Source organism: Salmo trutta, chromosome 10 (assembly GCF_901001165.1).
Source record: "Salmo trutta chromosome 10, fSalTru1.1, whole genome shotgun sequence".
Classification (NCBI taxonomy): Eukaryota; Metazoa; Chordata; class Actinopteri; order Salmoniformes; family Salmonidae; genus Salmo; species Salmo trutta.
In genome coordinates, this window is record NC_042966.1 from 26,025,645 (window position 1) to 26,048,300 (window position 22,656).

At 42.6% G+C, this 22,656-nt stretch overlaps 1 protein-coding gene across 8 annotated transcripts in view; it reads right to left on the reverse strand.

Moving 5' to 3' along the window:
- The window catches only part of tanc2b (tetratricopeptide repeat, ankyrin repeat and coiled-coil containing 2b), a 242,648-nt gene that overhangs the window by 83,977 nt on the left and 136,015 nt on the right, over nt 1–22,656 (reverse strand). For 2 of the 8 annotated variants that reach the window (XM_029765082.1, XM_029765081.1), the window contains exon 1: nt 6,926–7,541. The exons of the other annotated variants lie outside the window; for them this stretch is intronic. In XM_029765082.1, the coding sequence (XP_029620942.1) occupies nt 6,926–7,040 (115 nt within the window). In that variant the 5' untranslated portion in view covers nt 7,041–7,541. Of the gene's footprint in view, nt 1–6,925; nt 7,542–22,656 lie in introns of those variants that run through there. 8 annotated transcript variants of the gene reach the window in all.

A 22,656-nucleotide genomic window follows, 5' to 3' on the forward strand; every position in this document is an offset into this window, starting at 1 on the left:
TATGAAAGCAGACTGAACCAGGTTTTCCGCTACAATTTTGCCTGTTCTTAGCCCCATTACATTTCTTTTTATCCCCAAAAATTCCCTAGTCCTTGCCGATGACGAGCATACTGATAACATGATGCAGCCACCACCATGCTTGAAAATGTGAAAATATGAAGCTTGGTACTCAGTGATGTGTTGTGTTGGATTTGCCCCAAACATAGCACTTTGTATTCAGGACAAAAAGTAAATTTCCTTGCCACATTCTTTTGCAGTATTACATTAGTGCCTTATTGCAAACAGAATGCATGTTTTGGAATGTTTTTTCTTCTTCTTCTGTACAGGCTTCCTTCTTTTCCCTCACTCATGAAGTTACTATTGTAGAGTCACTACAATGTTGTTGATCAATTCCTCAGTTTTCTCCTAGCACAGCCATTAAACTCTGTAACTGTTTCAAAATCACCATTGGCCTCATGGTGAATTCCCTGAGTGGTTTCCTTCCTCTCTGGCAACTGAGTTAGGAAGAATGCCTGTATCTTTGTAGTGACTGCGTGTATTGGGACACCATACGAAGCGTAATTAATAACTTCACCATGCTCAAAGGGATATTCAATGTCTGCTTTTTTTTGTTGCCCATCTACCAATAGGTGCCCTTCTTTGCATTGGAAAACCTCCCAAGGTCAATGTGCTCGAATATGTCCTTGAAATTCACTGCCCGACTGAGGGAACTTACAAGATAGTTGTATGTGTGGTGTACAGAGATGGGGTAGTCATTCAAAAATGATGTTAAAAAATATTATTGCACACAGAGTGAGTCCATGTAACTTATTATGTGACTTGTCATGCAAATGTTTATTCTTGAACTTATTTATGCTTGAAAATAACAAAGGGGTTGAATACTTATTGACTCAAGACATTTCAGCTTTCTTATTACATTTGTAAAAATGTCTAAAAACATAATTCTAATTAGATAAGTATGGGGTATTGTGTGTAGATCAGTGACACAATGTCACAATTTAATCAGGCTTTAATTCAGGCTGGAACACAACAAAATGTGGAAAAAGTCAAGGGGTGTAAATACTTTCTGAAGGCACTGTATATGCCTATTCACCCACCCTCACTCCTCAATCAATCAATAAAATTGATATATATACATCATTTTTTACCCCCTTTTTTTGTGATATCCAATTGCAATCCAATTACGATCTTGTCTCATCGCTAAAAGTCCCTAACGGGCTCGGGAGAGGTGAAGGTCGAGTCATGCCTCCTCCAAAACATGACCCGCCAAACCGCTCTTCTTAACACCCACCCGCTTAACCCGGAAGCCAGCAGCACCAACGTGTTCGGAGGAAACACTGTTCGACTAATGACCGAAGTCAGCCTGCAGGGGCCCGGCACGCCACAAGGAGTCGCTAGAGCGCGATGAGCCAAGTAAAGCTACCCCGGCCAAACACTCCCCTAACCAGGACGATGCTGGGCCAATTGTGCACCGCCCTATGGGACTCCCGGTCATGGCCGGTTGTGACACAGACTGGGATCGAACCCGGGTCTGTAGTGATGCCTCAAGCACTGCGATGCAGTGCCTTAGACCACTGCGCCACTCGGGAGGCCAATAAAATGTATTTATAAAGACTTTTTTAAATTAGCAGTTTGTCACAAATTGATTTACAGTAACCTGACCTAGACTCCAAAGAGCAAGCAGAAACACAGTGGCATTGGGGAAATAAAACATCCTACTGTGAATAACCTCACATACTGTAGATCCCTTAAATTAAAATCTGGATCTCAAAGCCAGTTTCACTGATTTTCTTCATTCTTCCCCTCTAAATCAGGGACGGATTTAGACCTGGGACACCAGGTGGGTGCATTTAATTATCAGGTAGAACAAAAACCAGCAGACTCTGGACCTCGTAGGGTGAGACCGGAATACCCCTGCTGTAGATGGATACCTCTGGCTGACACTAAGTCAAATAGAAGATTAATAATAATGCATAGGATTTGTATTTCTAATAGTAAAAAAAACCCACATTGACTTCTTTCAGGCAAGATGTCTTTGATAAGAGTGGAGGCAATTTAAGCACAACCGAACAAGGAGAAACAGTGAAAATGCTTTAAAGCCACTAATGTTAGTGAAAGCAATTTTCCTGTAAAGATAACGAGGATGAGAAAAGAGAAAAGAGCGAAGCTTAATTGAGACAGACCATCCATTCACCTAATTGCAGTTATAACAATAGTATCATCAATGGAAAACTACTGGCGTGGTGACCTGAATCCTAAAAGACTAACATATTTGGGTCAACATATCCACTGTCAATGGATACATTACTCCAAAACCGAGCCGAGATAACAGTCCTCTCCTCCCACTGCCAAGATACATGATTTTGTACTGAATGGCAGGTATTAAAGGTGTTTTGGGAGATTGGTGTTATCGCAATGCTGTAATGTTGTGCAGTGGACTATGACGTCTGTGACAGCCCTAGTGACACACAAACAACCAACTGCGTTTACCTGTAACAGGAGTGTTTGCTCATTTTGGTAGTGTCAACCCTAGCAGAGGAGTGGAGGGGTAGTCAGTGTATGTAACGCATGGTAATCCCACTGCTGTGTTTTGTAAGCAAATCATTATCAAGCCTATTAATAGCACACTGCGGGTTTCTCATTCTAACACAGCTTCTTGTAGAACAGTCTATGAGTGCGTCCCAAATGGCACCATATTCCCTTTATAATGCACTGCTATGGGCCCTGGTCAAAAAAGTACACTGTATAGGAAATGGGGTATGATTTGGGACGCAACCTTTCATTGTATAAGAACCCAATGATAACCCAATGAAACAAAAAAGTCATAAATATTGACAATAAATCCACTTATACATATACTGACTCCTACGAACGGGTTAAATTGACTCCATTGCTCCTTTTAGACAAGTCCTGCACTGTTTAATCACCCTGTATAAAACCAATAACAAAGTCATTCTAAATAAATTATTTTACTTTGCAACTTAACTCGTACTAAAGGCACAAAAGATTTACAAATTTACAATACATGAATGTACTTTCCGACCTACATTAACCTGCATTAACTCATAGCGAAGGTTTAATTGTAGCAACACAATTGCGGATGAGTTGTGTTTCGACGGTGATGCTGCAGTGACACTGAGGTGATGGATGGACTTGACAGGCTTCAAGTACTTTCAACAGTCTCCACCTCTCCACCAACCAGACAGTCAACATAATGAGATTCCTGTTCCAACCTTTCACTCAGAGAGACAAAGTAAGGGTTTTTACAAGAGAGTGGTGTCATCAACACTTGATTTATTGCTGGAACGTCACCATGCAGAGTACAGACTTTGACTACTTTCTATGGAGACATCCCAAATGGCACCCCATGTTTCCTGGTCAAAAGTAGTGCACTACATAGCATGCCATTTGCGACACATCCAGTCTCTCAGTGGGCTAGCTGGCTTTCTGATAAGCATTGAGTGGTGAAAAGGGTCTGTACGAAGCTCCAACATGCAGGAACCAACCCAGAGGCTGTTGCTTTTTCAAGAGAATAGGATACACGTTATGCTCCACTGGTTAGCCTTTGATAACCAAATTAACCTTAAGTGAATTTGTAACAGGCTATTATTAGTAATGTGCAACCGTTCTCCGTGTGAATGTAGCTAGCTGTAGCTGACTGTTTATCAGAATTGATGTAGAAACGCCTCAGGAGATTGGATGTTTCGCTTTTCATATTTATTCCCCCAACTTCGCTCGGGTATCTAAACCCAATTGTCTGATGCAGGGTCAGGGGATTGCTGTGCGGAAATAGCGGAGAAATTGAGCAATTACATACAGAACATTGATATCACCTATAGTAGAATGGGTTCAGAGGTTTTAAGGTTTGAATTTGCAGGTGAGTGAACCGTGTAACAACTGGGATTCCCTCACTCATACATAGGTTTCTACCGAAAAACAAAAACAGCAAACCCTCAGCTCCTCATAGAAAGGGTTTTACTCAACCTTCAGCAAAGTGAAGTAAATATATCAATTGAGTTCAGTACTCTGTATAATATTTAGTTGGTTTCAGATAAAACACAATATAATCAGTGATGACTGTCAGACAAGGTAAGACGATCCAACATGTCTGACAGATAGCGGTACAGGTAACTGCCAAAATAATAGAAACACTTGAGTAAATGAGGAACACAAAGTTTATTGAAAGCAGGTGCTTCCACACAGTTGTGGCTCCTAAGTTAATTAAGCAATTAACATTCCATACTGCTTAGGGTCATGTATAAAAATGCTGGGCAGGCCATTATTTTGTCTACCATGGCTATGCCCCCATAGGATGACAGTGCTTCCATCCACAGGACATGAGTGGTCACTGAATGGTTTGATGAGCATGAAAACAGTGCAAACCATATGCCATGGCCGTCTCAGTCACCAGATCTCAACTCAATTTAACACTTATGGGAGGTTCTGGAGCGATAGCGTCTTCCACCACCATCAACAAAACACCAAATTATGGAATTTCTCAAGGAAGAATGGTGTCGCATCCATCCAATAGAGTTCCAGACACTTGTAGAATCTATGCTAAGGTGCACTGAAGCTTTTCTGGCTCGTGGTGACACAACACCCTATTAAGACACTTTATGTTGGTGTTTCCTTTACTTTGGCAGTTACCTGTAGATCAAGAAACAAATAATTGACAATTCAACATGAAGAAATAATCCTGAGTGACTAACGCGCCCTCATTTCAACAGAGATCTGGCTTAGCTATAAAATGGGAGACACCAACTAACGCACGGAAATAGCAATGTTTGCCAATGATTAACGGCACATGCTACTTCCATAGACTTTCAATTTCCATCATTGTCTTAGGCAATACTCTAAAGGAGCATATACCGGTAGATGAATCCTATCTGTATTTGTCTATCTCTTCCCAACCTTCAGCTCAATAGGGGTAATGCCTTGTGACAGATTCACATCCTTCAACATCATCCCATTCAAGATGGCAGGTGGCGAGGCTGAATGTACACGTCATCATCAAGCCCTGTGATGTAATCATGTCACAGACACAGCGAGGCGAGCTGCCCCCTGCCTGAAAGCACACACACACATCATTACAGACTGATTGTTTGTGTCTAAGTCTGTCAAGAGGGACAGAGTGTCGTTGTTTAATGCTAATATCCTTTCTAACTGAGACTGACCGACAACAAGGAGCCTTATCACAGCTCTCTGTAGGAAGTGACGCTAGCAGCTAACTCTTCTGGAATTTGTCGATGGTGAGTGCGTGTATCCTTCTCCTTATCAAATGCCTTCATTCACCTGAGACCACCAGCAGTAGCAGCTACTGATGAGGAACATTTGTTATGTGATTTATACCAGCTAGATGGCTATCCCAGAGAGACACAGAGAGAGAGACACAGAGAGAGAGACACAGAGAGAGAGAGACACAGAGAGAGAGACACAGAGAGAGAGAGACACAGAGAGAGAGACACAGAGAGAGAGACACAGAGAGAGAGAGACACAGAGAGAAAGACACAGAGAGAGAGACACAGAGAGAGAGACACAGAGAGAGACACAGAGAGAGAGACACAGAGAGAGACAGAGAGAGAGAGACAAAGAGAGAGAGAGACAGAGAGAGAGACACAGAGAGAGAGACACAGAGAGAGAGACACAAAGAGAGAGAGAGAGAGAGAGAGCGCGAGAGAGAGAGAGAGACACAGAGAGAGAGACACAGAGAGAGAGACACAGAGAGAGACACAGAGAGAGACACAGAGAGAGACACAGAGAGAGAGAGAGAGAGAGAGACAGAGAGAGAGAGACACACAGAGAGAGACAGAGAGAGAGAGACAGAGAGAGAGAGACACACAGAGAGAGAGACACAGAGAGAGAGAGACACACAGAGAGAGACACACAGAGAGAGAGACACAGAGAGAGAGACACAGAGAGAGAGACACAGAGAGAGAGACAAAGAGAGAGACACAGAGAGAGAGAGAGACAAAGAGAGAGACACAGAGAGAGAGACACAGAGAGAGAGACACAGAGAGAGAGACACAGAGAGAGAGACACAGAGAGAGACACAGAGAGAGAGAGAGAGAGAGAGACACAGAGAGAGAGAGAGAGAGAGACAAAGAGAGAGAGACAGAGAGAGAGAGACCGAGAGAGAGAGACAGAGAGAGCGAGAGAGTGATAGGCAAGCATCTCTGATGGAGGTATGGAGCCGATACCGGGAGGGAAGACATGACGTCTCTCAAATTGTGATACATAACAACAACAACCTGATGACCCGATGCGGGCCAGGGACAACCTACCTAACATACTATTTCCACCTGTTAACAGACATATAAACTCAGATATATATGGGCATAACAAATGGATGCGCACACATAATCAGAAGTATAGGTGGATCCTACAGCGTGAGCACCAGAAGCCGCCCACCAGTAGCCAGTTAGTGCTTTGACACACACACACTTGCACTCAGAGACGATTCAATGTCTACCCACGCTGACGCATGAAACAAGACAAACTCGCCGCAAAAACAGTATCAGTATGGCACTCTTGTTGATTCACTCTTCCTTGAACCTACATTCTGATTACAGCCGCAAAGACCTTAGCCTACCTCCTCTTTCTCCTTATAAGCCCAGCTTGCTGTACCAAGAAAAGCATTCAAGCCTATGATGAATCCATCCACTCCTACACACTGACCCCATAGAGCTTTCTCACCTGGGCCAGGTCTGGCGCAGACCAGGTGAGGTATAGCAGAGGTGGTATGGTATATCCTTGTGTATTTAACAATGTCACAAGGATACATTATTTTAAGCTTTGTCATTGTTAAAATAGGCCTACAAATTTTCTCTACAAAATGAACACTCACACAAGTGATAGGACACTAACGTCCATTCATATATTCAGCTATTCTAATAACCGTGCCCATCCCTAGTTCAGAGTGGCTCACCATTCTCAAACCAGATCCCGCATGATTGTGGAAGGCTGGAATATGTCACCAGTTCCCCACCCTCTCCGTCCAGTGACACAAACAGACCTTCCTCCCTGAACGATGACCAGTTCATCCAAAACAGCCTCTGGTTGGTAGCCACACAGCAAGCGGCACTGCAAGCCGTGAAAAATAAGAAGCTTTCTCCTCCTCTCTTCTTTCAAAGTAATCCTCCACAGGTCTCAGTGCTGCTGACGCTGTTCAGTCCGCTCGATTCAGCCGTGGTAAATGATATGGGGGCAGGAGGCAGATATGGCTGGGTGACAGGAGGAGTGAGAGGAGGAAGAGGAAGAGGGGAAGGAGGTGGAGGAGGAAGGCACCCAGGCAGCAGTCACTGTGTCACTAGGGAAAGAGAAAGGGACACCGAGGTGACATTCCCTCGGATGGCTTCATGCATCCTCAGACAGTTGGCCAGCTTTCTCTTTCCAAAAAAAGAAGACCTTTCCTAAGCAGCAGAGGCGAAGACGGACCATTAGATGGATTGCGAGCTCATTCGTGTCCGTGACTAGCGCTTAGAGGTGTTACGTATGGATGTGAGAGGCGCTGATAGTTCCATGGTAGCAGGGAGCCCAGGTCTCCTCTCTACACCAGCAGATGAATGGCGCAGTGCTGCTGTTGTCATGGCAACCACCAGAGAGGACGGGGAGGGAGGAGGAGGGTATGGATAGATGGAAAGAGAGAAAAAAATGTAATAAAAGAGGCGAAGGGAGTGAGGGAGGGTCGTATTAAAGGGACACTTTCACAGTTTATAGTGGTGAGAAGCTTTGGGGACAGATCTGGGTAAAAACAAAAGCAGGATCATCTGCAGGGAGATAGGGTCTCTCTGTGAAAATATTACTCAACCTCCTCTTGGGCCCGAGCCTCCCTGCACCCGCCTGTCTGTCCTTGCCTTACCCTTGAAACTCATGGCCCCACAGACATTTTTATAGATATTCTCTATTTTCTCCTTCTTCTCATGCTTCCTTGGTCTCAGTTACTTTCTTCCTTTCTCCCTCTCTGGTTGTTGTGATTACATGGGATTGAAATAGATTAAATTATGGGATGGGGATGCTCCGTTGTTGGCGTAAAGATGTGCAGGAAACTTAGACCGATATGTTGATTGGATCTGGTCCTCCGTGACAGTCAACATTTTGTGATTTCAATTCTAGTTGTGTCGCTTTCTCCCCCTACCCTTCTCTCTCTCTCTGTCTCTCAATAAGCCATAATCATTATTATGTTTTCTGTTCTCGTCAGACGTAGCAGCAAAGTTCTAATAGAGAATTGGGAAGCGAAATTCAGAACCTTTTCTGAAAATGTGTATTTTGTATTTAATATAGATCCCCATTAGCTGCTACCAAGGCATCAGCTACTCTTCCTGGGGTCCGGCAAAATTAACGCAGTTATACAATTTAAAAAAACATTACAATATATTAATAACAGATTTCACAACGCACTAAGTGAGTGCCCTCAGGCCCCTACTCCACTATCACATATATACAACACAAAATCCATGTGTACGTGTGTGTATGTTATCGTGTGTGTATGCATGTGTCTGTGCCTATGTTTGTGTTGCTTCACAGTCCCCGCTGTTCCAAAAGGTGATTTTTTTAAAAACAATATGTTTATTGATTTTCTTCTTTAACAAGACATATATAAGCAGAAAAACTACATGAAAAAAAATAAACAGCAAAAAACACATCAAAAGTTAACAGCAACAAAAAAATTAAATAAATAAATGATGAAACTACTAAGACAAAACAAAAGTGTTACAGAAGCATAAAACCACCAAAATTACACTTTACAGTGGCCTGATCCAATAGGATAGAACATAATTGGGACAAATTTCAGATGAAACACAGCGCCGCAAGGCAATCGGATATCTTTCCCCACCACCCCACATGCACACAAAGCATAGTACACTACCCAGAGTTCTCATCATTAGTCAATATCTCATGCACATCGCTCTGCTCAACAAAATCCAAAAATGGTCCCCAAACCTTTTCAAAAGTGTCTTGTTAACCCTTAAACATATATGTTTTCTTTTCGATTCTTAGACATTTCCCTAAGCCATTGGTCAATACTAGGCAGGTTGGAAGTTTACATAGACTTAGGTTGGAGTCATTAAAACTCGTTTTTCAACCACTCCACAAATTTCTTGTTAACAAACTATAGTTATGGCAAGTCGGTTAGAACATCTACTTTGTGCATTGACACAAGTAATTTTTCCAACAATTGTTTACAAACAGATTATTTCACTTATAATTCACTGTATCACAATTCCAGTGGGTCAGAAGTTTCCATACACTAAGTTGACTGTGCCTTTAAACAGCTTGGAAAATTCCAGAAAATGATGTCACGGCTTTAGAAAATTCTGATAGGCTAATTGACATCATTTGAGTCGATTGGAGGTGTACCTATGGATGTATTTCAAGGCCTACCTTCAAACTCCTCTTTGCTTGACATCATGGGAAAATCAAAAGAAATCAGCCTAGACCTCAGAAAAAAATTGTAGACCTCCACAAGTCTGGTTCATCCTTGAGAGCAATTTCCAAACGCCTGAAGGTACCACGTTCATTTGTACAAACAATAGTACGCAAGTATAAACACCATGGGACCACGCAGCCATCATACCGCTCAGGAAGGAGACGGGTTCTGTCTCCTAGAGATGAACGTACCTTGGTGCGAAAAGTGCAAATAAATCCCAGAACAACAGCGAAGGACCTTGTGAAGATGCTGGAGGAAACCGGTACAAAGTATCTATATCCACAGTTCTATATCGACATAACCTGAAAGGCCGTTCAGCAAGGAAGAAGTCACTGCTCCAAAACCGCCATAAAAAAGCCAGACTACAGTTTGCAACTGCACATGGGGACAAAGGTAGTACTTCTTGTAGAAATGTCCTCTGGTCTGATGAAACAAAAATAGAACTGTTTGGCCATAATGACCATCGTTATGTTTGGAGGAAAAAGGGGGAGCCTTGCAAGCCGAAGAACACCATCCCAACCGCACAGGGGTGGCAGCATCATGTTGTGGGGGTGCTTTGCTGCAGGAGGGACTGGTACACTTCACAAAACAGATGGCATCATGTGAGGCAGGAAAAGTATGTGGATATATTGAAGCAACATCTCAAGACATCAGTCCGGAAGTTAAAGCTTGGTCGCAAATGGGTCTTCCAAATGGACAATGACCCAAAGCATACTTCCAAAGTTGTGGCAAAATGGCTTAAGGACAACAAAGTCAAGGTATTGGAGTGGCCATCACAAAGCCCTGACCTCAATCCTATAGAAAATATGTGGGCAGAACTGAAAAAGCATGTGCGAGCAAGGAAGCCTACAAACCTGACTCAGTTACACCGGCTCTGTCAGGAGGAAGCTTGTGGAAGGCTACCCAAAACATTTGACCCAAGTTAAACAATTTAAAGGCAATGGGACCAAATACTAATTGAGTGTATATAAACTTCTGACCCATTGGGAATGTGATGAAAGAAATAAAAGCTGAAATAAATCATTCTCGCTACTATTATTCTGACATTTCACATTCTTAAAATAAAGTGGTGATCCTAACTGGCCTAAGACAGGGAATTTTTACTAGGATTAAATGTCGGGAATTGTGAAAAACTGAGTTTAAATGTATTTTGCTAAGGTATATGTAAACTTCCGACTTCAGCTGTATGTTCGCATCAACCAATTGTATTGCAATAGTTTTAGCCGAGTATTCACAGTCTGTGTCCAAGTCTATGTCCTCCCAAATATCTTCCTTCCAAAAGTTCAGTTTGTGCACAGAGGATTCGGTTGAGCCAAACTCTAGCATATTGTATTGAGCTGTAATTCTACCCTTACCACTACAATGGGTTGAGATCGTATTTTCTAAAGTGGACAGAAGGGGTTCTGTTAGGTTTTGACAAAGAATGCGTTTCATCAAGGAACTTCCACACCTCATACCAAACGTTGATCATATAAAAAACATGTTTTTTTTGTGTCTTGATATCAGCTGGGTAAATGTAGAGGTTAAGGGGTAATTTGGATACAACTGAAGACATTTCAATCTTCATCCACGAAGAGAGCGACTCGGAGGTAAAATAGTACATAGCAGTGCGAAGCTGAGCTGCCCAGTAGTTCCACTGGATATTAGGAAAATGGAGCCCCCCTCTGTCATACGGTACGTTCAATAAGGACAAGCAAACTCTGGGACGTCTGTTATTCCAGATAAATATAGTAAACATCTTTTTAAGCCTTGTAAAGAGGGATGGTGGCGGCGGCAAGGGAATGTTCTGAAATAGATACAACAGTTTTGGGAGGACATTCATTCTCAGAATGTTAATCCGGCCAATTAAAGATATAGGTAAAGATGACCATCTATCTATCGATTGAGTTACTGAATCTACGACAGGGTCATAGTTAGTTGAGTCTATGCAGTCAATCTCTGGCATAATATGAATGCCGAGATATGTAAAGCATTCCGTTGCATTCAAAAAAGAAGTCAGAGTTGTAGGTCTATGTCTTTCCTCCTCTAGCATCATAACTGAGGATTTTACATTATTTATTTTGTATCCCGAGAACACACCAAACTCTTTGATTAGGTCCAGAAGTGCGGGTATGGAATTGCACAAGTCTGTAAGAAACAAAATGGCATCGTCTGCAGTGAGCCAGAATATAAGACCAGCGTGATCTAGTCTCCTATAGGCCTAAATAGAACAAACCCGCACCAGGATGTTCCGATGCGTAAAAATAAAAAAGTTTCCTGGTACATAAAGTTATGATAAGGCTTACTTGTAAACTGGCCCTGTTATTATAGTTCAATAGACAGTGCTACTATGTTACTAGATAAATTATAACTCGGTGAACTGGCTCAAACTTCAAATACCGGTTTAGACAAAACCATGACGTGCATTTTGATCTTAAAAAAAAAAAATCTAATTCTACTGCTTGCATCAGTTACTGGATGTGGAATAGAGTTCCATGTAGTCATGGCTCTATGTTTTTCTGTGCGCCTCCCATAGTCTGTTCTGGACTTGGGGACTGTGAAGAGACCTCTGGTGGTATGTCTTGTGGGGTATGCATGGGTGTCTGAGCTGTGTGCTAGTCGATTAAACAGACAGCTCGGTACTTTCAACATGTCAATACTTCTCACAAATAGAAGTAGTGATGAAGTCAATCTTTCCTCCACTTTGAGCCAGGAGAGATTGACATGCATATTATTCATGTTAGCTCTCTGTGTATATCTAAGGGCCAGCGGTACTGCTTAAGAATGTTAAAGTGTAATCTTAAACATACTCTCTAAAGACAAACTAGCAGACCAAAACATTTAGCTAAGCAGGCTAATTTATCATCTGTAAAACTCATAGACCTATTATATCTAGCTGGTCCCAGCTAAATCTGGAATACGACTAGCAGACAATGACTTGTTAGTCTTTACAAGCACTGAGTTATCTTGGTAATCTGGCGGCCAATAAAAGCTAATGTCTACGAATTATAAAATTCTGTTTGTTTGCTATGTATAGCCTATCTGCACCTCAATAGACGTCCATCTTCCAGTCATTGATATTTTGGTATGCCAAAAGACAAACAAATCAAAATCACAAAAAAATATATTTGTCACATGCGCCAAATACAACATAGACCTTACCGTGAAATGCTTACTAAGGAGCCAGTACTGACAAACCCTTTGAGCTTACTGAAGTAGACACAGTGGATGCCATGGTCTGAAAACCACAGATTTATTAGATTGATATCTGCTAAACGATTACCACCGAGTTTGTCTGACATGGCACTCTTTATGAAGCAATACTATTAATCAGAGCCGTATAGTTTTAAAACAAAAGTATTGCACTATATAGGGATGAAGGTGCCAATCCAGACACATGCACTGATTTCCTCAGTCAGTATTGATGCGTTCAGGTCCACTAGTTGTTAAGACATTATATTTTTCCTTTTCAATTACCTTCTCAATCATTTAGCCTTTTCTCCTGTCATGACGTTGCCCTCTGGGTGTTCTATGCACCATCCCCCGACCTCTATACTTCTGACACAAGGCTGTGTGAAGGCGGTCGTAAATTCCAAAGGGAATGTCCTGCGTAACAGGCCACAGTAAAGAGACAGAGTGTTTTCATGGAGAGAACAAAGGATTCTTCCACCTCACAGAATTGGAGAACCGAACAACATTTATGTTCTGGAGAAGGTATAAAAGATCAGTGAAGAATCCAGCTATGAACTGGTCCGCTTGGTACAATTTTATGAAACCCATGAGAGACAATATTGCCATATTACCATAATAATGTTTATATTATAGCCTCAGCTATGGGACTTACATCTAAATGGTTGTATCAAATGTATTAATAAGGATAAAGCTATTTGGAATATGTTGAGATGCTATGTACTGATGTTAATGTGAGAGAATTTTATTTCTGTTCAAAAGCTTAACTAAGTCAACGGCACGCCCCCAGGGACACAGACAGGACAAGGCGTCATGTGACAGCTTTTCTATGTTCAGTATAAAACCCCCACCCAGTATTTCTTTCTTCAGACCAGCTTACCTCAGAAAAGAGAGCCAAGGTTTGACCATGCATCCCTCTACTGAAGTTTAACCATACCACGTGGTTAAACTTTTAGACTATCGATACCGACAGAATAATAACAAGTCTTTGATATTAACCTCTCTAGGGTAGGTGGCACCAAATCGTCCCACCTACGTAACAGCCAGTGGAATCCTGTGGCGCGTTATTCAAATACCTTAGAAATGCTATTACTTCAATTTCTCAAACACATGACTATTTTACAGCATTTTAAAAGACAAGACTCTCGTTAATCTAACCACACTGTCCGATTTCAAAAAGGCTTTACAACGAAAGCAAAACATTAGATTATGTCAGCAGAGTATCCAGCCAGAAATAATCAGACACCCATTTTTCAAGCTAGCATATGTCACAAAAACCCAGAAGACAGCTAAATGCAGCACTAACCTTTGATGATCTTCATCAGATGACACACCTAGGACATTATGTTATACAATACATGCATGTTTTGTTCAATCAAGTTCATATTTATATCAAAAACCAGCTTTTTACATTAGCATGTGACGTTCAGAACTAGCATACCCCCCGCAAACTTCCGGCGAATTTACTAACAATTTACTAAATTACTCACGATAAACGTTCACAAAAAGCATAACAATTATTTTAAGAATTATAGATACATTACTCCTCTATGCACTCGATATGTCCGATTTTAAAATAGCTTTTCGGTGAAAGCACATTTTGCAATATTCTAAGCAGATAGCCCGGCATCACAGGGCTAGCTATTTAGACACCCAGCAAGTTTAGCCTTCACCAAACTCCGATTTACTATTAGAAAAGTTTGATTACCTTTGGTGTTCTTCGTCAGAATGCACTCCCAGGACTTCTACTTCAATAACAAATGTTGGTTTGGTCCCAAATAATCCATAGTTATGTTCAAACAGCGGCGTTTTGTTTGTGCGTTCAAGACACTATCCGAATGGTAAATAAGGGTTACGAGCACGGCGCATTTCGTGACAAAAAAATTCTAAATATTCCATTACCGTACTTCGAAGCATGTCAACCGCTGTTTAAAATAAATTTTTATGCCATTTTTCTCGTAAAAAAGCGATAATATTCCGACCGGGAATCTGCGTTTAGGTAAATAGACGACAGAAAATAAAGCACGGGATCGACTCGTGCACGCGCCTAAGCCCATTATCCTCTTATCGGCCACTTGCCAAAAGCGCAAATGTGTTTCAGCCTGGGGCTGGAATGACATCATTCAGCTTTTTCCCGGGCTCTGAGAGCCTATGGGAGCCGTAGGAAGTGTCACGTTACAGCAAAGATCCTCAGTCTTCAATAAACAGAGACAAGAAGAACAAGATCTTGTCAGACAGGCCACTTCCTGTTCAGAATCTTCTCAGGTTTTTGCCTGCCATATGAGTTCTGTTATACTCACAGACACCATTCAAACAGTTTTAGAAACTTTAGGGTGTTTTCTATCCAAAGCCAATAATTTTATGCATATTCTAGTTACTGGGTAGGAGTAGTAACCAGATTAAATGGGGTACGTTTTTTATCCGGCCGTGTAAATACTGCCCCCTAGCCCTAACAGGTTAATTAATAGTCTGCAGCTAGAAATTCGGTATCACTGAACGCGAAGACCGACGAAACATCCATTCTATAACGACATTAATGAATGTCGCTTTGAAAGATCCATTCTAACCGAGAGAGAGAGAACGCTGACAAAAACTCTCCAACAGGACAAAAACTCTCCAACAAGGATCCCGACGACACACTGAGCGTAAATATATATTGATTACAATTGTTCCCTAATGAGTGAGCGTTCATGTGCAAAGGATAGCATATCAATTGTTAATATTTATCAACTCTGTTGTGCCTTCTCCGCTGACCCCCCACTACTCTTTTGTTTAACAAGCCGCCATGCCGGTTTAGCCCACTAGGGCACATTCTGCTACCATTTTGTGACGATACCTACTGTTTTGTATGCTTTCTGTGAATTATTTAGTTTAGTAAATAAATGATTTTAAGACAATTGATGTATGGATGACTTAGTGAAGACTGGGTTCGTGCAGATAACAATTTACGACGTTTGGAATGTGACTGACGCGAGGTAAAATACACCATTTAAACCAGAAGATAATCGGTCAGATACTATAATATAATATATAATGTTATAATATAGGAAAGTTATATTAGGAAAATTATAACTTTGTAATCTGAATAATTTCCTTGGTGCCCCGATCTCCTAGTTAATTACAGTTAAACGATTAATCAGTTTAATCGCGTAATAATAATTACAGGGAGGTATTTGATAAACATGTCTTCAGTTTAATGGTGCCCAAAGACACGACACTCCATTTTTTTCCAACTGTGAAAAGTCATTGGAGCTGAAAATGTCATATTTCCATTTGGAGGAACAAATGACTATACGTGTCCGGGACAGAGGGGGGCAGGGGAAGGGTTATAGTGGGACACGCAGATTGTGCATAAATGTGCATAAAGACGGCAGAATTCAGATCTGACGTTATTATTTTAGCACTATCCAGTGAGGTTTTAAACTATGGTGCACGTATGGTTCAATGTGCCAATAAATCAGTACAATCTATTTTTTAGGGTTTTCAAATTGCCGGCTTCTTGAAGCTAAAATTCGGATTGTGTGTACTCTGCTAATGACCATACAAAAAAAGTGTAATGTAGCGCAATGTACAATACGGCGAACTAAGCAAAACAAGGAATTTGTGGTAAGCGCATGGGGGTAAGTGCATCTTTATGCACCTCCGCTATTGGAGAACGATGGGCCCTGGGAGCTGAGCCGAGTGGGTAAAGAGATTTGGAGAGGAGGAGGAGGAGATTGAAATGTATAAATGTCAGTCTTCATCTCAGCATTAGCCACACAGAGATGACTATATTTTTCCCACACTCCTAGGCCCAAGCTAGGCCTGCAGTACAGCACAATACAGTAATTTAACACATGCTTTACCTTACCACACACTTCTACACTGGACTCAATGTACAGCATGGGTGGATTTCCCAAAGCCGAAACCCACTCCTGTACAATAATATCTCTTTAAACGTAAAACTGCAATACAATACAGTGGAAGCAGGGTGAGTAGAACAGACAATGGAATTCAGATACACTAATAATAGCATTATAATTGCAGTGAGGGTGGGAGAGCAGGGAGGTTTGAAGGGCAAATGCACAAATTTTCCATCTTACGTGGAAATCCATGTGAAAGTAAAAAGGAAACAGTAATCAACACTAATCGTTTTGATCTCTAGCTGTTATAAATTAGGGGGAAGCAGTCAGATGCAAAAAGAGAGATGTTGAAATAATTCCTTTAAACGTTTCACAGTTGAGTAATCAGCTTGCGGTGGCTCTACAGTGCATCCCAAATTGGCAACCTATTCCCTATAAAGTGCATTACTTTTGACCAGAGCATATAGAGCACTATAGGAAATAGTGTGCCATTTGGGATGCAACCAACATCTCAGTAGAGACAGCCAGATACGTCAGCTTATTAACCAACAAACAGTTTAATTTTTAAAATAATAAGAATAAATAAATACGGATAAGAATAAAAAATAAAAGTAACAAATAATTAAAGAGCAGCAGTAAAATAACAATAGCGAGACTATATACAGTGGGGTACCGGTACAGAGTCAATGTGTGGGGGCACCGGTTAGTTGAGGTAATATGTACATGTGGGTAGAGTTATTAAAGTGACTATGCATAGATGATAACAACAGAGAGTAGCAGCGGTGCAAAAGAGGGGGAGGGGGGGCAATGCAAATAGTCTGGGTAGCCATTTGATTAGGTGTTCAGGAGTCTTATGGCTTGGGGGTAGAAGCTGTTTAGAAGCCTTTTGGACATAGACTTGGCGCTCCGGTACCGCTTGCCGTGTGGTAGCAGAGAGAACAGTCTATTACTAGGGTGGATGGAGTCTTTGACAATTTTTAGGGCCTTCCTCTGACACCGCCTGGTATAGAGGTTCTGGATGGCATGGAGCTTGGCCCCAGTGATGTACTGGGCCGTTCGAACTAACCTCTGTAGTGCCTTGCGTTCGGAGGCCGAGCAGTTGCCATACCAGGCAGTGATGCATCCAGTCAGGATGCTCTCGATGTTGCAGCTGTAGAAACTTTTGAGGATCTGAGGACCCATGCCAAATCTTTTCAGTCTCCTGAGGGGGAGTAGGTTTTGTCGTGCCCTCTTCACGACTGTCTTGGTGTGCTTGGACCATGTTAGTTTGTTGATGATGTGGACACCAAGAAATTCGAAACTCTCAACCTGCTCCACTGCAGCCCCGTCGATGAGAATGGGGGCATGCTAGGTCCTCTTTTTCCTGTAGTCCACAATCTTCTTCTTAGTCTTGATCACGTTGAGGGAGAGGTTGTTGTCCTGGCACCACACGGCCAGGTCTCTGACCTCCTCCCTATAGGCTGTCTCGTCATTGTCGGTGATCAGGCCTACCACTGTTGTGTCATCCGCAAATTTAATGATGGTGTTGGAGTCGTGCCTGGCCATGCAGTCATGAGTGAACAGGGAGTACAGGAGGGGGCTGAGCATGCAACCCTGAGGGGGCCCTGTGTTGAAGATCAGCATGGCGGACGTGTTGTTACCTACCCTTACCACCTGGAGTCAGCCCGTCAGGAAGTTCAGGATCCAGATGCAGAGAGAGGTGTGTAGTCCCAGGGTCCTTAGCTTATTGATGAGCTTTGAGGGCACAATGGTGTTGAATGCTGAGCTGTAGTCAATGAATAGCATTCTCACATAGGTGTTCCTTTTGTCCTGGTGGGAAAGGGCAGTGTGGAGTGCAATAGAGATTGCATCATCTGTGGATCTGTTGGGACGGTTTGCAAATTGGAGTGGGTCAAGGGTTTCTGGGATAATGTTGTTGATGTGAGCCATGACCAGCCTTTCAAAGCAGTTCATGGCTACAGACGTGAGTGCTACGGGTCGGTAGTCATTTAGGCAGGTTACCTTAGTGTTCTTGGGCACAGGGATATGGTGGTCTGCTTAAAACATGTTGGTATTACAGACTAGGACAGGGAGAGGTTGAAAATATCAGTGAAGACACTTGTCAGTTAGTCAGAGCATGCTCGCAGTACATGTCCTGGTAATCCGTCTGGCCCAGCGGCCTTGTGAAAGTTGACCTGTTTAAAGATCTTACTCACATCGGCTGCGGAGAGTGTGCTCACACAGTCTTCCAGAACAGCTGGTGCTCTCATGCATGTTCCAGTGCCATTTGCCTCGAAACGAGCATAGAAGTAATTTAGCTCGTCTGGTAGGCTCGTGTCACTGGGCAGAACTCGGCTGTGCTTCCCTTTGTAGTCTGTAATGGTTTCCAAGCCCTGCCACATCCGACGTGCATCAGAGCCGATGTAGTATGATTCGATCTTAGTCCTTTATTGGCACTTTGCCTGTTTGATGGTTCGTCGGAGGGCATAGTGGGATTTCTTATAAGCTTCCGGGGTTAAAGTCCCACTCCTTGAGAGCGACAGCTCAGTGCGGATGTTGCCTGGCTTCTGGTTGGGGTATGTACGTACAGTCACTGTGGGGACGACGTCATCGATGCATTTATTGATGAATCCAATGACTGATGTGATGAACTCCTCAATGCCATCGGAGGAATCCCGGAACATATTCCAGTCTGTGCTAGCACAACAGTCCTATAGCTTAGCATCTGCTTCATCTGACCACTTTTTTATTGATCTAGTTACTGGTGCTTCGTGCTAAAATTTTTGCTTGTATGCAGGAATCAGGAGGATAGAATTTTGGTCATATTTGCCAAATGGAGGGCGAGGGAGAGCTTTGTATGCGTCTCTGTGAGTGGAGTAAAGGTGGTCCAGAGTATTTTTTCCTCTGGTTGCACATTTAACATGCTGTTTTTTTTCGTCTCCGTCATTTACGGTCACTACTTGCAGAATTGTTTACGTGCTGCTGTGCGTTTTGTTGCTAACCTTTCTTTGCAACCTGACAACTTAACGGTTTTTACTTTTTAATTACCGTTTATATTTTTTGTTTTTGCCTCACTCAACTTTTTCACTAAGGACGCTTTATCTGGACGTGGTTCGTCAGGACCTCCACCAGCTGAAGCTAAGTAGTAACTTTAACATGATGCCTTCTAATTGCAGTCGCTGTACTCATAATATACAGGAGAATGATTGCCTTATGGCGAGGAAAGCTGTGCTGCAAGCCCAGCTTCAGACGCAATCGTTAGGCAAGGGTAATTTCAGTGTAGGAAAGGATGAAACAGCGTCTGTGCCACCTGTAAGTACAGATAGTAATATAAATCCCCTCGCACAGTCCCCGTAGCCGGACAACTTTCTCATGGCTTCTGGAGGGAAATGCTGTAGGAATGCTCAACCGGTGTCGCTTATTCAGCTGACAGAAACTTTCAACCGGTTCTCCCCATTAAGCAGCGAGTCGGAGTCAGAGGCCGAGCCTTCTCTGATCTCTACTCCTCCCGTTACGGGGTCTGAGACGCCGAAGCCTCCCACCATTAGCTCTGACAAATTGAAAACCCTAGTCATTGGCGACTCCATTACCCATAGTATTAGACTTAAAAATAATCATCCAGCGATCATACACTGTTTACCAGGGGGCAGGACTACCGACGTTAAGGTTAATATGAAGATGGTGCTGGCTAAAGCTAAAACTGGCGAATGTAGAGAGTATAGGGATATTGTTATCCACGTCGGCACCAACGATGTTAGAGTGAAACAGTCACAGGTCACCAAGTACAACATAGATTCAGCGTGTAAATCAGCTAGAAAGATGTGTCGGCATCGAGTAATTGTCTCTGGCCCCCTCCCAGTTAGGGGGAGTGATGAGCTCTACAGCAGAGTCTCACAACTCAATCGCTTGTTGAAAACTGTTTTCTGCCCCTCCCAGAAGATAGAATTTGTAGATAATTGTCCCTCTTTCTGGGACTCACCCACAAACAGGACCAAGCCTGGCCTGTTGAGGAGTGACGGACTCCATCCTAGCTGGAAGGGTGCTCTCATTTTATCTACGAACATAGACAGGGCTCTAACTCCCCTAGCCTGCCAGCTTAGTGGAGTCTGCCACTAGCACAGCCAGTGTAGTCAGCTCAGCTATCCCCATTGAGACCGTGTCTGTGCCTCGACCTAGGTTGGGCAAAACTAAACATGGCGGTGTTCGCCTTAGCAATCTCACTGGAATAAAGACCTCTTCCATTCCTGCCATTATTGAAAGAGATTGTGATACCTCACATCTCAAAATAGGGCTACTCAAGGTTAGATCCCTCACTTCCAAGGTAGTTATAGTCAATGAACTAATCACCGATTATAATCTTGATGTGATTGGCCTGACTGAAACATGGCTTAAGCCTGATGAATTTACTGTGTTAAATGAGGCCTCACCTCCTGGTTACACTGGTGACCATATCCCCCGCGCATCCCGGAAAGGCGGAGGTGTTGCTAACATTTACGATAGCAAATTTCAATTTACAAAAAAAACCCAGACGTTTTCGTCTTTTGAGCTTCTAGTCATGAAATCTATGCAGCCTACTCAATCATTTTTTATAGCTACTGTTTACAGGCCTCCTGGGCCATATGCAGTGTTCCTTACTGAGTTCCCTGAATTCCTATCGGATCTTGTAGTCATAGCAGATAATATTCTAATTTTTGGTGACTTTAACATTCACATGGAAAAGTCCACAGACCCACTCCAAAAGGCTTTCGGAGCCATCATCGACTCAGTGGGTTTTGTCCAACATGTCTCTGGACCTACTCACTGCCACAGTCATACTCTGGACCTAGTTTTGTCCCATGGAATACATGTTGTGGATCTTAATGTTTTTCCTCATAATCCTGGATTATCGGACCACCATTTTATTGCGTTTACAATTGCAACAAATAATCTGCTCAGACCCCAACCAAGGAAGATTAAAAGTCGTGCTATAAATTCTCAGACAATCCAAAGATTCCTTGATGCCCTTCCAGACTCCCTCTGCCTACCCAAGGACGTCAGAGGACAAGAATCAGTTAACCACCTAACCGAGGGACTCAATTTAACCTTGCGCAATACCCTAGATGCAGTTGCACCCCTAAAAATTAAAAACATCTGTCATAAGAAACTAGCTCCCTGGTATACAGAAAATACACGAGCTCTGAAGCAAGCTTCCAGAAAATTGGAACAGAAATGGCGCCACACTAAACTGGAAGTCTTCCGACTAGCTTGGAAAGACAGTACCGTGCAGTATCGAAGAGCCCTCACTGCTGCACGATCATCCTATTTTTCCAACTTAATTGAGGAAAATAAGAACAATCCGAAATTTCTTTTTGACACTGTCGCAAAGCTAACTAAAAAGCAGCATTCGCAAATGGAGGATGGCTTTCACTTCAGCAGTAATACATTTATGAACTTCTTTGAGGAAAAGATCATGATCATTAGAAAGCAAATTACGGACTCCTCTTTAAATCTGCGTATTCCTCCAAAGCTCAGTTGTCCTGAGTCTGCACAACTCTGCCAGGACCTAGGATCAAGGGAGATACTCAAGTGTTTTAGTACTATATCTCTTGACACAATGATGAAAATAATCATGGCCTCTAAACCTTGAAGCTGCATACTGGACCCTATTCCAACTAAACTACTGAAAGAGCTGCTTCCTGAGCTTGGCCCTCCTATGTTGAACATAATAAACGGCTCTCCATGCATCGGATGTGTACCAAACTCACTAAAAGTGGAAGTAATAAAGCCTCTCTTGAAAAAGCCAAACCTTGACCCAGAAAATATAAAAAACTAATCGGCCTATATCGAATCTTCCATTCCTCTCAAATTTTTTTTGAAAAAGCTGTTGTGCAGCAACTCACTGCCTTCCTGGTGACAAACAATGTGTACTAAATGCTTCAGTCTGGTTTTAGACCCCATCATAGCACTGAGACTGCACCCGTGAAGGTGGTAAATGACCTTTTAATGGCGTCAGACCGAGGCTCTGCATCTGTCCTCGTGCTCCTAGACCTTAGTGCTGCTTTTGATACCATCGATTACCACATTCTTTCGGAGAGATTGGAAACCCAAATTGGTCTACACGGACAAGTTCTGGCCTGGTTTAGATCTTATCTTTCGGAAAGATATCAGTTCGTCTCTGTGGATGGTTTGTCCTCTGACAAATCAACTGTAAATTTCGGTGTTCCTCAAGGTTCTGTTTTAGGACCACTATTGATTTCACTA